Source organism: Otolemur garnettii, unplaced genomic scaffold, assembly GCF_000181295.1.
Source record: "Otolemur garnettii isolate 467f Iridium unplaced genomic scaffold, OtoGar3 scaffold00094, whole genome shotgun sequence".
Taxonomy (NCBI): Eukaryota; Metazoa; Chordata; class Mammalia; order Primates; family Galagidae; genus Otolemur; species Otolemur garnettii.
This window is the reverse complement of record NW_003852489.1, coordinates 7,784,195-7,800,479: the sequence shown is the minus strand read 5'-3', so window position 1 is coordinate 7,800,479 and position 16,285 is coordinate 7,784,195. Positions and strand designations below refer to the sequence as shown.

At 40.0% G+C, this 16,285-nt stretch overlaps 1 protein-coding gene across 1 annotated transcript in view; it reads left to right on the top strand.

The window, feature by feature from the left end:
* The window catches only part of TAF15 (TATA-box binding protein associated factor 15), a 67,962-nt gene that overhangs the window by 45,955 nt on the left and 5,722 nt on the right, over window positions 1-16,285 (top strand). Inside the window, exons 8-11 of the mRNA XM_003795630.2 lie at window positions 10,212-10,246; window positions 10,869-10,901; window positions 12,886-12,995; window positions 14,496-14,625. Coding sequence (XP_003795678.1) covers window positions 10,212-10,246; window positions 10,869-10,901; window positions 12,886-12,995; window positions 14,496-14,625 — 308 coding nt within the window. The remainder of the gene's footprint in view (window positions 1-10,211; window positions 10,247-10,868; window positions 10,902-12,885; window positions 12,996-14,495; window positions 14,626-16,285) is intronic.

Here is a 16,285-nt window from a genome sequence, read left to right as displayed (position 1 = left end):
CCCAAGTAGCTGGAACTACAAGCCCCCCACCACAATGCCCGGCTATTTTTTGGTTGCAGCCGTCATTGTTGTTTGGCGGCCCAGGCTGGATTTGAACCCACCACCTTAGGTATATATGGCTGGCGCCTTAGCCACTTGAGCCACAGGCACCGAGCCAAACATTTCTTATATAATCCTTTAAGTCAGTAATTATGAGAAAATATTCTTGGGAAATTAAGACAGGATTTGGAGTCCCTGGTTATAATGCTCCCATCAAAACAATGTGAGCATTTACTAATCGAAGGTCATGAATCAACCTCTATTTTCCAGACTTTTTTGGTATGCAAAAAATTGAGGTATTCTAGGCACTGGTTGATGGTTCTGTATGACCGGCCTGCTGTTCTTGAATTAATTGCCTGGTTTGAGTAAGTCTCTTCCCATTTAGTGGCCAGTGATCCGTCCCAACCAGGGGACCTGATTTCCTTTGAAATTGGATGCTCATTAGGCCTCTTGACAGTTCTGAATGCGTGTCTGAGGAAGACAGTTGGCTTAAGCATGGGGTCAGCATGAGGACCAGTTCCTGTGAGCATGTCAATTTCGATGGGGATTCCTACCTGGCAATTATCTATGGATATAATCCAGCAGTGATTTTGAAGCTCTTAGACCCAAAGCCTATACTGGGCATGGGACATAACAGTCTTAACTAAAATGTTCCAGTCCCAGGGTGTCATTTCATACACATTAGTGATGGATCCTACTGTATCCCCAGTAAAAGTGCTCTGCAAACCGTTCTCGCTGATGGTCTTCCGAGGTTCTCACGGTAGGGTCCCTGGCCACCGACTCTTATCACAGGAGAAGCCTGAACACATTCATCATCTTGAGCAGCTCCTTTTCTTTAGTATCTCTCCATAATACTCTCAAATTTAGGAAAAGCCTGGGCCAAATTATCAGCAGAAGAGGAAGAAGCAATAGCTCCAACTCAGACCCCTCTGCTCCCTTTATGGGAGGTGAATAACAAGGAGGGTCTGGTTTGGGATCATCTGGGGGAGCCTTAGTTGTTAGGTTATCTCCTTGAATCAGGCCAAGGGCTAGACAGCATTGATTCCATACTGTAAGATGTTGGACAGTTACCTGGCCCAGAGATTGCTGTAGCTATCACCCCAATCTTTCCCAGTCTTCTAAATTGAGCCTTCCCTCTTTATGATACCAAGGACTTCAATGTAGTATAAGTAAAAATTCTGGCAGTTATTGGTTTACTGCTTCACAGCCTGCTGCTCAGAGTAGACCCTGCAATTGGAGCTTATGGACCTTTTGTTCTTTAGTGAGATTATTTACCATCTTGTAAAAAAAAAAAGAAAAGTATTGCAGAAAACAGATGGGGGCAGGCCAGCAGACAGCCTTGGCTTAGGACCACTGCTTGTTAATAGGAATGACTACTGCTTATGTGAAATAAGAGAGTAGTAAAATCCTTAGTTCCACCCCTTTGGGGCTACTGACTGTGGGTTGAAAAATAATGCAGGTGGATGGTTCAGGGGACTCCCATGGGAATGGTTCCAGGCCTCAGCCCTCTGCTGCTTAGCACACCTACAGTGGTGAGGGGGTTCAGAATGTCCGCCAGAATATAAAGAAAACTAGTGTAGGGACACTTGAGTAAAATTCAACAGTTTAGTGAGACAGTATCCCATCAGAGTTAGAAGGCGATTTAAAAATTAGTGTTGAGTGGAGACAGTCTAGCCTGAATGCTGTAAGCATTCCTCTCCCATCCATCCCCTAAGGCAACTTTGTTTTACCTACTTAGTTCTGCCCTTGAAAATTGTTCTGTGATTTCATGCCTCCACCCTGATGACCTTTTACATAATCAGAAGACCACCTGCGTGATTAAGTCATGAGATGATTAACTCTTTATTCTTCATCTGTAAACATATGACCTAAAATCTTAATAAAAACCTTTGAGATTTTGAATCAAGGTGGCACTTACCTGCCTTGCTATAGGCAGATAAGACGTCCTTCTCCCTGGGTCTCAGCAGATTGATTCACAGAAACTTTGCATGTTTATTTCTCATGCCATCTCTCCCTCTGTCTCCTGACCCCTATGGTCAAGAAAGTTCCCCCTTGGGCAATTCTCAATTCATGGTGTTGTGGCCCTACCTGCCCTTTAAGAGCTGTTGCTCTCTCTGTAGCTTTCTATGAGGATTGATTTCAGGTCACAGAACGGAGAGGTAGGAGTTGTACCCCCGTCTCCCAAAGCCTGGTCAAAGGGATATAGGACATCCCCTACATCTCAGTAAGAGACCACAAATGCTATGAGGCTAGCTCTGGAAATCTGCAGTGAGAACTAAGTATTAGGTGATGATGTGTCAGATTTCCTCGCTATCTTATTCTCCACATTTTCTATTTTTTTTTTTAATTGAATGGTAACTATGTACATTAATGCACTTCTGGGGTACAGTGTGGGGTTTTCACCCACAATCCGAAACACTTCCATCAAACTGGTTAACATAGCCTTCATGTCATTGTCTTAGTTATTGTTTTAAAACATTCACATTCTGCTTTTAGAAAGATTCACTTGTACCCTTGTAAGATAAATCTCAGAAGTGATCCCTCCAATCCCTCCCCGTTTTCTTAGGCTGTTATTAGGTTATGGCTTTGTTCTCCACATTTTCTACCTTGCTATTTCACTCACTCAACAAGGGACAAAGCCAACTGTAAGACTCAAATTGTGGTATCTCTCCTCCTCCTCTAACTCACTCTATCTCTCGACCTTATAAGGCATCAGGTAGTCTACCACAGCTTCACCCCAAATGAGAATTTCTATGGGGAAACATTCTAGTCAGGGGTTTATACTGACCTGTTAGTAATGAAGAGGACAGAGATTTTCACTCCTTTGTTTCCCTCTTCATCTTTCTCATAGACTGTCTCATTTCACTGGGGAAAGGAGGCATTCCCCTGTGTTTCAAAGAGGGCCCTCTGGAAGGAAGGCAAATGGATAGCTCCGTCAGGGCAGGTAGATACCATCAGGGTAGCAGCTGGTAGTTTTATTTTATATCCGGGTTTCCTGCTGTTTCATCACTTACTGGCATGTTAAAATAAAGGGAACTGTCTTCCTGTTCATCCGTGAGTAAATCAGAGTTATAGCAAGAAATGGTGGGTGTCTTTTTTTCTTTCTGATTACCTTAGTTTCCACCCTTCACTATGAGAAATACGTTAAGAAAGGAACAGAAGGCACATAAGCTGCAGTTGCAGGACATGCTTAAGGGTGCTGGGTGTAAAGTGTCAGGCCACCAGCTAACTGAAGTTTTTAGTCATGTTACAACTCCACTGCCTTTGGTACCCAAAATCAGGCCGCTTAATATTGGAACATTGGGAGCTTATTAGATGCTGATTACACCAATCCCTATTACCTGTGACCATCCAACATTTGGTAATTTGGAACCAATGCCATTAGGCCATTTGTCTCAAAGAAGACCTAAATTCCCTCAGGGACGAACTACCAGCTCAATTCCCAAAATATTCCCCTTCTCCCTCTTTTAGCACAACTTTTCCTGCCCTAGTGGTTGAAGAATCCAGCCCTTCTGGTCCTCCTTCTAAGTCAGTCCTGCAACCTTCTACTCCTAACATACACCTACTGATGCAGTCCTCTTAGCTGTATGAAGGTGTCATTGAAAAGTGCATAAGGGAAGTAATAGAGAAAGACAGAGAGTGCATTCAGATCTTCCCTGTTATCTGAGAGGCAGGACAGGGACCCAGCCACCAACATCTCCCATGTTCTTTATATAAAGAATTAAGAACAAGCGTAAAGGGTAATAGATCTCAAAAAAAAAAAAGAAAGAAAGGATAATGGAATACAAAGCAATTTTATTAGAAATCTTGTGCAATCGGCTCTGTGCCTGTGCCTCGGGTGGCTAAGGCGCCAGCCACATACACCTAGGGTGGCGGGTTTGAATCCAGCCCTGGGCCTGCCAAACAACAATGATGGCTGCAACCAAAAAATGGCTGGGTGTTGTGGTGGGCGCCTGTGGTCCCAGCTGCCTGGGAGGCGGAGGCAGGAGTCTCGCTTGAGCCCAGAGTTGGAAGTTGCTGTGAGCTGTGAGGCCATGGCACTCTACCCAGGGTGACAGCTTGAGGCTCTGTCTCAAAAAAAAAAAAAAGACAGAAATCTTGTGCAATCTGTTATAGATGGTTACAAGATGACCTTCTGGGACTGGAAATCCCTGGTAAGATCTGTGTTGAGTCTAGGCCAATATATATTGTATGTGGCATCAAGAATTTTATAATCATTGGTATGCTGCTTCACTACCCAGTGGCCCAACAGGTGGACATTTTCCTTATGACGTGCTTATTGGAGAAGGAAACTATTCCAATCCACAAAAACAAGTCGCCCGCGATTCTAGGCCTGCTATAAAAGCTCCTGGTTGCTTTCAGAGCCTGGGTTGAAATCCCTGAGGTTAATAAATCAGCCTGCTCTTTTTCCACCATCCGCCTGGGAGATTCTCAGTCCTATTTAGACTTCACTGACCAGCTGTAATCGGCCATAAAGAGGCAGGTAGATAATCTAGTTGGAGCTGAAATTTGAATCTTCCACCTGGCCTTTGAAAACACAAATGATGATTGCAAAAATGTGCTAGTCTCTTGTATGGGCTGAAGCCCCCTCATGAGTTGGCATTAATGATAATTGTGGGCAGGAAGGACATTTTCTTGTTTTTTTTGGCTGGGGCTGGGTTTGAACCTGCTGCCTCCGGCATATGGGGTCAGAGCCCTACTCCTTTGAGCCACAGGTGCTGCCAAGGAAGGACATTTTCAAAAGGCTTTTCCCCTTAATAACAACTCCCCAGGCTGTGCGTTTGGTGGCTCACACATGTAATCCTAACACTCTGGGAGGCCAAGGCAGCTGGATTGTTTGACCTTATGAGTTTGAGACCAGCCTGAGCAAGAGCAAGACCCTGTCTCTTAAAAAAAAGCACTAGCTGGGCTTGTGGCTGACGCTTGTGGTCCCAGCTACTTGGGAGGCTGAGGCAAGAGGACTGCTTGAGCCCAGAGTTTGAAGTTGCTGTGAGCTGATGCCAGGGCACTCTGCTGAGGGTGACAAAGTAAGATTCTGTCTCAAAAAAAGACAAAGCGAAAAACACTTTCCAAACCCAAATTTGCCCCAAAATAAATACCCTCAGTACAGCAAAGGATTTTGTTGAGCCAGTCAGTGCCATTTAAAATTTGATACTCAGAGCAAGCCTTTAACTGAGAAATGGGGTGCAGGCTTCAGTGCCTATAAAACAAATAGAGCCAGTCCCTGAACAATCTGCCAGAGAATTCCCCACACCAATAGCTGTGCCAATCCCAGAGTATGTCTGTCAGCCCCTACTGTGAAGATAGCCCCAAGCACATCTGAGATGGATGTAACCCAGGAGCAATCATCATCCTCCTATACCAGCTGGAGAACTTTGAAAATTTTAGCCCGTCAAGCCGAGGAAGCTCTCCAGAAAACTGAACTCCAGACAACACTGAAAACCTTCTTTTAGCTTTAGTGGCAAGTTTGACTTCCAACACTCTATGCCAGGAGTCCTCAAACTTTTTAAACAGGGGGCTTATTCACTGTCCTTCAGACCATTGGAGGGCCGGACTGCTGGCCCCGGGATGAGTCGGCTGCTAAGCAGGACAGGCAGCGACAGCAAAAAACACCTGGCAGGCCCAATAAATGTCCTAGGCGGGCTGCAAGTGGCCCACGGGCCGTAGTGTGAGGATGCCTGCTCTATGCTATAGGAAGGTATAGTTGTTTTTTATTACATCTGAACCATAGGCAGTAGCATCTACACGCGTCCATTGGGCTCATTTATTAGAACTAGAACCTTTATTCTCTCTAATGACATGCGGGGGCATCCTGAGCCCTCTCTGGCCAGTGATGATATAAAGTTCACAGGTGGTTAATGGCTACCACCCACTGGACCATTGTGGGATTGCTGGTCCCAGCAATGTGACAAACAGCAGTATAGAAGTAGATTGCATAAGTTAACTCAGGATTGGTCTTTTTAATTGAGGATTTACCCCAGTGCCTTGAAAGCACTATTCTGATAAGCCCACTGTATCTCTTTCAAATATCAATAGTATATGAACTATATATATCATGGGACCTATCAAATAGATCATGTAGGACATCTAACTTTCGTAAGGGCGGTTGGAGTCAATGGCCCTCTAATTTATGGTCGCCATTTTCCAAAACCTTCTACCCTAATTTGTAATCACTCTCTTTTAAATGGGCAGGATTGTCCAGATTTAACATGGAGTTTTGCATCCACTAATTTCACTAAAATTGAAATGCCTAATAACTGGATACTAGAGAATTGAGGACCACATGGGCTGTATATACAGCTACCTAATAAAACTTGGGAATTGGCTTTGCCTTATTATTACCCTGCTGCCAGTCCCTGGTGGATCCCTGGGCAGGCTGGTCCTTTGTTAAGAGTTTAGAGGCATCTCCTTCATCCTTACATATACTCCCATTAAAGAAAGCATGGAGAGCTGCTTTGCCTTTTCTTACCAGGGTTGTTTGACAAGGTCATTATGTTAAACTCCCTAATTAACCTTATCATTGCCTAATAAATGACTCATGCTGAAGTCATGATCTGCAACTCCCAATCATATTTTTGCTGTAATTGCCCAGCCAGCTTCTATACAATATATTGGTAACTCGTACTTCCCCATCTAACACTTTAGTTTAACTTTATTAGTAAGAATTGGGTTAATTCCATGTATCATTTGAACATAACCCAGTTTATTTCCTAAGACAGCAAAAGGTGCTCCCCATTAATCATACCAGATCATGGAAACAAGAAAATGCATTAGAGCAAATAAGTACAGCTTTTGGAAAAGTTAATTCCAAGAGTTTTCTTGGTATCTTAATAGCTTCTGTAATAGCAGCCACAGCCCTTGTAGCTGCCACTGCTGATGTTGCTCTCTCTCTCTCTTTTTTTTTTTTTAAAGAGACAAGAATCTCGCTTTGTTGCCCTCAATAGAATGCCCTGGCATTATAGCTCACAGCAACTTCAAACTCCTGGGCCCAAATGATTTTATTGTCTCAGCCTCCCAGGTAGCTGGGACTACAGACACCTGCCACAGAGCCTACCTATTTTTTAGAGACAGGGGTCTTGCTGTTGCTTGAACTGGTTTCAAACCCATGAGCTCAGGCAATCCACCGGCCTCAGCCTCCCAGAGTGCTAGGATTACAGGTGTGAACTACCACACCCGGAGAGTGTTGCTCTATCAGTTTGTTCTCACTGCCTGTTAGGTAAGTGGATACTTACAGAAAATTACTTCAGGACTCTAATCATTAACTATAATAGATCAGGAAGTCCTAAAAAGGCTTAATGCCCTAGAAGTGGCAGTACTTTGAATGGGTGAAAGACAAGAGGTTGTAACAAAAACTGGTTTGTTATGTGGAATGCAAAACCATGTGTGTCTCTCCCATCCCATTCAATGCATCAGAAAATTGGAACAGAGTTAAACAATACCTCCAAGGTGCCTTTGAAAAGCCTCTTGTTCAAGATCTAGCTGCCCTCAGGACAAATTAACTCGAGAGAAAAAAAAAACAACTCCAAGATGATGCACAGAAACAAACTGTGGATGAATTGAATGATGTGGCTAATGGGCTTGATTCCAAAATTTGGGGTTTTGGCTTGAATTACAGATTTGAATTTTTGCCACTTTCTTTATTATTCTATTTTTATGTCTTGTTGAAGCAATGAAGGTTCTTTGTTGACTCCTCCAGAGGGTTACACTGAAGAGGCAATAAAAGCTATTTACTTAAGTCGTCAAAACCCTGAATCCCCACAAATTTTAACCACTTAATCATACTGATTTTACTTTATTAGAGGATGGTTCTATTCAAGGCTCTTTTTACTTAGAAAACAAAGAGATGAGAAATGTGGGTGGAAAGATAATGTAGGTGGACATTCCAGAGGACTCCCATGGGAATGTTCCATGCCTCAGCCCCACACTGCTTAGCACACCTACAGTGGCAAGGGAGGTCAGAATGTCTGCCAGAATATACAGAAAACTAGTTTAGGGGTATGTGAGTAAAATTCAACAGCTTAGTGGAGATGATACCCATCAGAGTAAGACGGTGATTTCAAAATTACCCTTGAGTGGAGACAGTCTAGCCTGAACGCTGTAAGCATTCCTCTCCCATCCATCCCCTAAGACAACTTTGTTTTACCTACTTAGTTCTGCCCTTGAAAATTGTTTTGTGATTTCATGCATCCACCCTGATGACCTTTTTCATAATCAGAAGACACATGATCAAGTCATCATTGACTCTTTATTCTTCATCTGTAAACACATGCTCTAAAATCTTAATAATAGCCTTTTGAGATTTCAAGTCAGGGCAGCACCTACATGTCTTGCCTAGACATCCATGTCTCTGGGTTTCAGAAGATTGATTCACAGAAACTGCGTGTTAATTTCTTGCACCATTTCTCCCTCCTTTTGACCAGGGTGGTCAGGAAAGCCCCCATTTGGGGAAATCTCGGTCTGCCAGGTTGTTGGCCTACCTGCATTGCAAAAACTCCACCTCCCTTCTGAGAAGCTTCTTTTGCGATACACTAGGGGGTACCCTGGCCACTGTTCCTCTGTTTGTTTTTTGCAATTTTTGGCCAGGGCTAGGTTTGAACTCGCCACCTCCGGCATACGGGGTCAGTGCCCTACTCCTTTGAGCCACAGGCACCGCCCTGTTCCTCTATTAGAAGTCCCCTTTGAAGCAGATGGGATAAGCAGGATGAAAAATAGAACAGAAAGAGAAATGACAAATCTTATGAGCCTTTCCCTAAATTCATGATTGCGGGGGCGTTTGCAAGGGTTTTCCCTTGGCACCCATTGTCCCTTACTGAGATGAATGAATTTGTCCTTTTCCCTTTCTTCCTGGGCTTTGGGAGATTGTCACAGTCACTGCTTGTCTACTGAGTCCCTGTTTGGAAGGTGCTACTTGTTGTCATTCATCTCCTTGGGATGAACCAGTCAGGACTCGGGGCTGAAAACAAACTCTCACAGACAGTTATTTTCAGAGAAATAACTGGTGAGGCTATTTCACATGCCAAGCAGGTAGCAAGAAACAAAAAGCTACCCCCGAACAAAAAGCCTCAAGGGTTTCCTTTTATTGAACCAGGAAAAGTGGTTATGTACAAGATGTATGGAACATACAATGTTGATTATAGATAGAAACTTCTAACTTCATTTTCCAAAACAAGTTTCCTCAATCAGTGAATTGAGGAAATAATGGAAAGGAAAACAAGAGATTACCATAAGATTATAAAGTAAGAAAGAAAGGATTATAGTGCTTTGGGGGCAAACTTCTCTATTCTGTGCTGCTAATCTGTATCTTAACCTTTAAGCAATTTCAACCTTTGAGCCTTTTCTAGCACTTGACCTCAACAGATCTATATCTAAACTGCTGAACATTCCTGACTGCCTGGGGATGTCCTGCAGGTACTGTGTTCAGTACAGTGTGGGGGTTGAGGAGTCTGGGCTGTTGCCAGCAGATCCTCAGGAATGTCAGCCCACACTACACCCTAACCCACACGGAACCTCAGTAGCTCTGATGAGATCTAGTGTATTATAGTGGGTATGGAGCAGGATGATTTCAGAAATTCAAGTTTTGTTTTTTTTAGTCTCATTTTACCAGATTTCTGAATGACTTGAAATTTTAAGACTTCCCATTCAGGCTCACTTCTGTGTATATATTTGTGTCGCTTTTTTAAAAATTTATCTCATAAAACCCACTATTGATCTCACAGCAGAACCTTTACATTCATGTTTTTACCTCTCCTTTTCTACTATCAGAATGTTAGTCTTGTTTTATATCTTTCTAGTTTTTTTTTCTTTTTCTAACATTTAAAAAAAATACCCCTTTGGAACGAATACTTGCTGTAGTTTAGCATTCTTCATGGTGTACCTCTCTAAGTTACTGTTTAAATAGTATCCTTTTGACTTGGGGTTGGGGAGATTTAAAAATCAGAGTATATTAGATATGTAGTAAGCTTGAAAAGGCATCTTGTGGAAATACATTCTTGGGAAAACACTTAGATGGAAACAACATTGTGAAGTCTGTGAAATGGAATTTACTGGACAGTTAAGAGGTGCTACTGTTTTCCTAAGCACTCTACTTGTGACAATTAAGTGTAGATTGAGCCCAGGGCTCAGCACCTTAGAGACTTATGGAAGAAATCATTTCTTCAATTTTTCCTCTGCAGTGGTGGTGACCGCGGTGGCTTCAAAAATTTTGGTGGTAAGTGCTGAGTATCCCAAAATATTTCAGTGGAAATGCTATATAAATCTAAAAGCCACCAATATCCCGCAGATGTAGTCAAAACCCTTTCTTACTCTTTTGAGGTTGGTGTGTGTTGTGTGCTTTAAAAAAAGTTACGTGTATATATATATATACGTATATATCAAAGTAAAGATTAAAAAGCCAAAGTTGATCTCAAAACAGTCCAATCAATGGGTTTCTACACAGTGAATTTGCATGAAAGAGTGGTGACCAATGAATGAGACCTTCACTGGATTTTGACAATACATTTTTAAATAAAGGTAGCTGACCTGGTGTTTTTAAATTATTAGGGTTTATTAATCAGCCTTCAGAACCAAAATGTAACAAAAGTGATCTAGCATAATACCAAAGTGGCAGGTGTGCTGTCTAGGACAAGTTTAAGGAAATGTTGACATTCATCTTAATTTCTTAAAACTTCTAATAAAACTTAATTTATATATTTACTTTGTAAATCTGTCATGGTTGACTTTCAAGGATTTTGGAAGTATTGACCTTTCATGGTATATTATTAACTATTTTTTTGTGATTTCAAATGAGTTGCCTTAAATAGCTTTTTTTTCTTTCTTTTCTTTTTCCTTAGGTCACAGGGATTATGGACCTAGACCAGATGCTGGTAAGGTTTATGGTAGTTTATGACTTTGCAGTTAAGAACATGATAGTTTATTTTTTGAAACAAAAAATACGTGTATTTGGAGGGTAAGATTAAATTGGATAATGTTGCCAGAGCTGGAGAGCTTCATTTCTATAGAAATAACAAAAAGAATAATTTAGGGGAGTTGATAGGCAAGTTTTCTGGGGAAAATTGTTTGTGCTTTCCTGTATTCTTTTTTTCTTCCTTAAAGAAATACTTGAATTTTTAGTGCTAATGAGTATCCTTTACTCTTTGTAAATCAGATTTAATGAAATAATTGACATCATTGTGTCATTGAAAGTAGAAAAACTGGCTCGGCGCCTATGGCTCAAGTGGCTAAGGCGCCAGCCATATACATCTAAGGTGGTGGGTTCGAATCCAGCCCGAGCCCACCAAAACAACAGTGATGGCTGCAACCAAAAAATAGCCAGGCGTTGTGGTAGGCGCCTGTGGTCCCAGCTACTTGGGAGGCTAAGGCAGGAGACTTGCTTGAGCCCAGGAGTTGGAGGCTGCTGTGAGCTGTGATACCACAGCACTCTACCCAGGGGGACAGCTTGAGGCTCTGTCTCAAAAAAAAAAAAAGTAGAACAAGTGTGCTTAAGAAAATCTTACATTGAATTGGTAGTCTGCTTAGTGAGCCTAACAAACCTCTGAGTTCATAAATGAGAGAATTATATTCTGGGGAGAGGTGACTAATTTTATGTGGCTTTTTATTTTTAAAGGAAATTCAAGGCTGCTTGTATACTTTTGGAGCCTTTTGAAAGTTATAATTTAGAGCAGGCGTCCTCAGACTACGGCCCATGGGCCATATGCAGCCAGCCTAGGACATTTATCTGAACTGCCAGGTGTTTTTGCTGCCGCTGCCTGTCCTGCTTAGCAACTGACTCGTCCTGGGGCCCACAGTCCAGCCCTCCAGCGGTCTGAGGGACAGTGAACTGGCCCCCTATTTGAAAAGTTTGAGGACCCCTAATTTAGAGGGTAAAAACCTGTTTGAGCCAAAAAAGTTTCATATATATTGAAATCAGAACTTTTGTTTTTATTAAGATGCCAAAGTATTGTATACAGATGGCAATTTTTGAATTATCCCTTGATGGACTGAAGTTTTGTACATCTTTCTTATTTTGTTGTACTAATCCAAACGTGTGCATGTAAGGTAAAGTGTGCGTACAAAGTGCTTTTCTCTCTGGTATATACAGAGCTTATTGCAGAGAATGGGAAATGAGCAATACTGCTTGGCTTGCCTAGAAATCAGAAGTATCAGATTTGGGGAAATTTCTACAAAATTTAAAATACTGATTAGCCATAAAAGAAAAGTTCTCTAGTGGCCATGTTTCTAATCCCAGCATTTTGAGAGGCCAAGGCAGGAGGATTGCTTGAGGCCAGCATGGACAATATAGTGTAAGTCTGTCTCTACAGAAAAAAAAAAAAATTTAGCCTGGCATAATGGCACATACCTATAGTCCTAGCTGCTTCAGAAGGAGAGGTGGGATTGCTTGAGCCCAGGGGTTTGAGGCTACAGTGAGCTCTGATTGTACCACTGCATTCTATGCTAGGTAACATAGAATGGGGTTTTTAATGTTTATTAAAAAAAAAAAAGTTCTCCAGAGGAAGTAGTTAATTTAAACTAATTTTTTCCATCTTTACATGAGCTTCAGTCCTGGAATCTGAAAAGTGAGATTTTTAAGATCTTCCTTAATGTATTGGTCTTACATGTATTTCACATAATGTAGATTGGATCCACTTTTCCTGAATTTTAGAATTAAGAAGTTTAGAAGTAAGAATTGTTCTACTACTAAATAACTGTTTGTGAACACTTGTATGTATGTAAGATTATTCTTATATTGGTCCTTCTTTTGTTCTTGGAAAGAGTTGAATATTGAATAATAAATTATTATATTTGATGATTGAACAGGATGCAATAAAACCAAAGAATATGTAAAATTAACCATAATTTTTTTTCTCTTAGATTCAGAATCTGATAATTCAGATAACAACACAATCTTTGTGCAAGGACTTGGGGAGGGTGTGTCTACAGATCAAGTGGGGGAGTTCTTTAAACAAATAGGCGTTATCAAGGTGAGTAAATAGTATGACTTTTTATTTTTGAAAATCTCATAATTAACATTCTTAAGATACATAGTCTACATAAAAATATATATACTTCAGTAAGACTTGTCTCTTAAAATCCTCTGATGCATATGCTTATTCATGTCTATGGGACTTTGCTAAATTTCCTAAATATATGAAGATTTTATTCCTTGCTTGTGTTTACCTTCCCACAGTCTACTTGTGCTTTAGCTTCAGTCCTAGGTCTCTAAAAGTAGTCTCTGCTTAACTCCTAAAATTCTGAGAAACAATGGAGATTGTAAGAACATTTTAGAGACTCTGAAATGCCAATATATGTAAACTCAGATTGTTACTAACAGCCTTTTTTCAGGTATTTGATGTCTATACTATACATAATGCATTATTTTATAATTGTTTATTGTTCACTTTAGCATCTCGTTATGCTATTTTATGTATATATTTTTAATCTCTTCAGTTAGAAAGCAACCTTTAGAGCAATGTTAAGTAAATAGTTTCAGTTGGTTGAAATCAGATTAGATTTGTCCTTGTTTTGGTATCTATGGAATTACTCATTTTTTCTTTATTGGGAAGTTATATAGTTTTTTAGAAAATTAATCACACATGAAATATGTTAAAAATTCATACTGTTTTAATAAAGTAAAAATTCTCCCTATCCCAGCCAAATCTTAGTGAACCCCTTAGTGGTAACCTATTGGTTTGCTTGGTGAACATTCTTCTTGATTTCTTAAAAGTGTTTTACAAGTCGCATATTTACATGAAGGATTATCTATATTTTTTTCACATTTCCTCATACATACATATTTGTGTGTGTGTGTGTGTGTGTGTATTTTTTTTTTTCTTCTTTTTTTTTTGAGACAAAGTCTCACTATGTTGCCCTTGGTAGAATGCTGTGGCGTCATAGCTCACAATAAACTCAAACTCTTAGGCTTATGCGATTCTTTTGCCTCAGCCTCCCACCAGGTGCCCGCCACAACTCCTGGTTATTTTTTGTTGTTGTTGTTGTTGTAGTTATTACCAGGTCCAGGCTGGGTTCGAACCCACCAGCCCCGGTATATGTGGCTGGCACCCTAGCCACTGAGCTACTGCCAGCTATGTGGCTGGAAACCCTAGCCACTGAGGCACTGAGCCTCTCATACTTGTATTTTTATCTTTTTAAACCTATTTTTGGGTACATACTTACCGTGAAACATCTGATTAATTTTTGTGGGTTTAGAGAAATTATACATAGATAAAACAACCTATGTTATTTTTATTGCTTGGTTTTCACTTACTGTAGCATGGAGAGTTTTTCTTGTCTAAACCTACAGTTGACTTCATTTTTGTAGGAGGTAAATAGAATTTTATAGTACCAATGTGTGAATTACCCTTTTTTTAAAGTATCAACCATTAAAATCTGTGAATTCCTTTTTAAAAAATAAATCTTTAATAATCTGAATGGTGCAGGATCACTTATTTTTGAAGTGCTAACACCTAATTGTTTTCCCTCAGACAAACAAGAAGACTGGAAAACCAATGATAAATCTTTACACAGACAAGGACACAGGGAAGCCAAAAGGGGAAGCAACAGTGTCATTTGATGACCCCCCTTCAGCTAAGGCAGCCATTGACTGGTTTGATGGTATACCTCATTTGTATAGTTTTCAACATGAAGTTTGGATAAATGTTTTTTAGTCTGAAAGTCATACTGTATTCTGGGAGACAATGGCTATATTCATGTTTACTTTTGGAGATAATAGGAAGAATACAGGCCACATTTTTATGTACCTTTAAAAATGAGATGAGCTCTATCTTTTTTGGTTTAGACTGTTTCTTATTTCATACCGTGTATGAGGCCACCCCCTAAGTGTAGGTGTAGAGAGTTGGCCTGGTTGCATTTCTGTTCTTTTTAAATTTAGATTAATTTTTCTTCAAATACAAAGTTAAAATGTACTTAGAAGAAATAGTATGAAAACAGGGGAATATAGAAAGTAAAAGAAATGAATAAAACATTCATAGGCCTCTACTCAGAAATAGCCACTGATAATATTTTTTAATTAATTTTCCTTCCAGTATTTTAAAATATATTTTTAAAGTTTATCATTTTAGCTACTGAGGAGTCTAAAGGAGGAGAACTGCTTGAGCCCAGGAGTTTAAGATTGCAGTGAGCTATGACTGTGCCATTATACTTAAGCCTGGGTGACAAAGCAAGACCCCATCTCTAAAAAATAAATAAAAAGTTCATAATGGTACTCCAAATTTAGTTTTGTCTTATGGGTTTTTTATTTAATATTTTAACACAGTTAATTCCTGATGTTTTAAATTTATTGTTTTTGTTGTACCCTAATTTAAAGAAGAATAATAATTAAAACTTACTGCATATTTACTGTGGTTTATAAAAGATGCACAATTTTAAGAGCTTTACTACACATTAACTCACTTTAATCTTCATAGTAGCGCTATGAGACAAATGCCTTGTTGTTCCTATTTTACAGATGATGAAACTGAGGCAGCTAAGTAATTTCCAAGATCACAGTAGGTGGCAGTCAGGATTCAAATTCAGTCAGACTGGCTCTGTTGTCTCCAAAGTGTTATACTGGATTTACATACACTTGTCCGTTCCATTTACTTACCTATGCTTTCTTAAACAAAATTGAATATCTTTATGTTTACAAAGATGAGGTGGTGATACCACATCTGTTCCCACCTTCATATTCTTTACTTTTTTGCACTGATTTGTAGGGCCTCATTACCTTGCTCTTGAAGGCTAAGTCTGTTCTTCTTTACTTTTTTGCTTCTTTCATAGTTTCTGTGAACCTCTGGTCTCCTTTTGTTTATGGTATGTTCAGAAATTATTGTGAATTTTGCCGAGAAGACATATGAGCCTTTTAAATATAACTCCATAGTTCCTGTCTTACCAGGTCTTTTAGAATACTGATCTGTGAGTAACTTCCTGTGGCAAAGTATTTGTTGTAACAGCTGACATCATAGGAAGTTGCCAGCTATAATAATTAGGGCTTTGTTTAGGGAGCTGAGGCTCCTGGATTTATAATCATTTATGAATCCATGAGGGTGTTTCCATATACATATATTCTCTTGTTTAAATAAAGTTAAAAAAAAAATTCCTTAGTCGTTGGGCAAAAAAATTCCCAAAGTCCTTGGGCAGCAGAATACATGTATGTGTATGTATATGCAAGTAATCACATATACAGACATTTTTTTTTTTTTTTTTTTTGAGACAGAGCCTCAAGCTGTCCCCCTGGGTAGAGTGTTGTGGCATTACAGCTCACAGCAACCTCCAA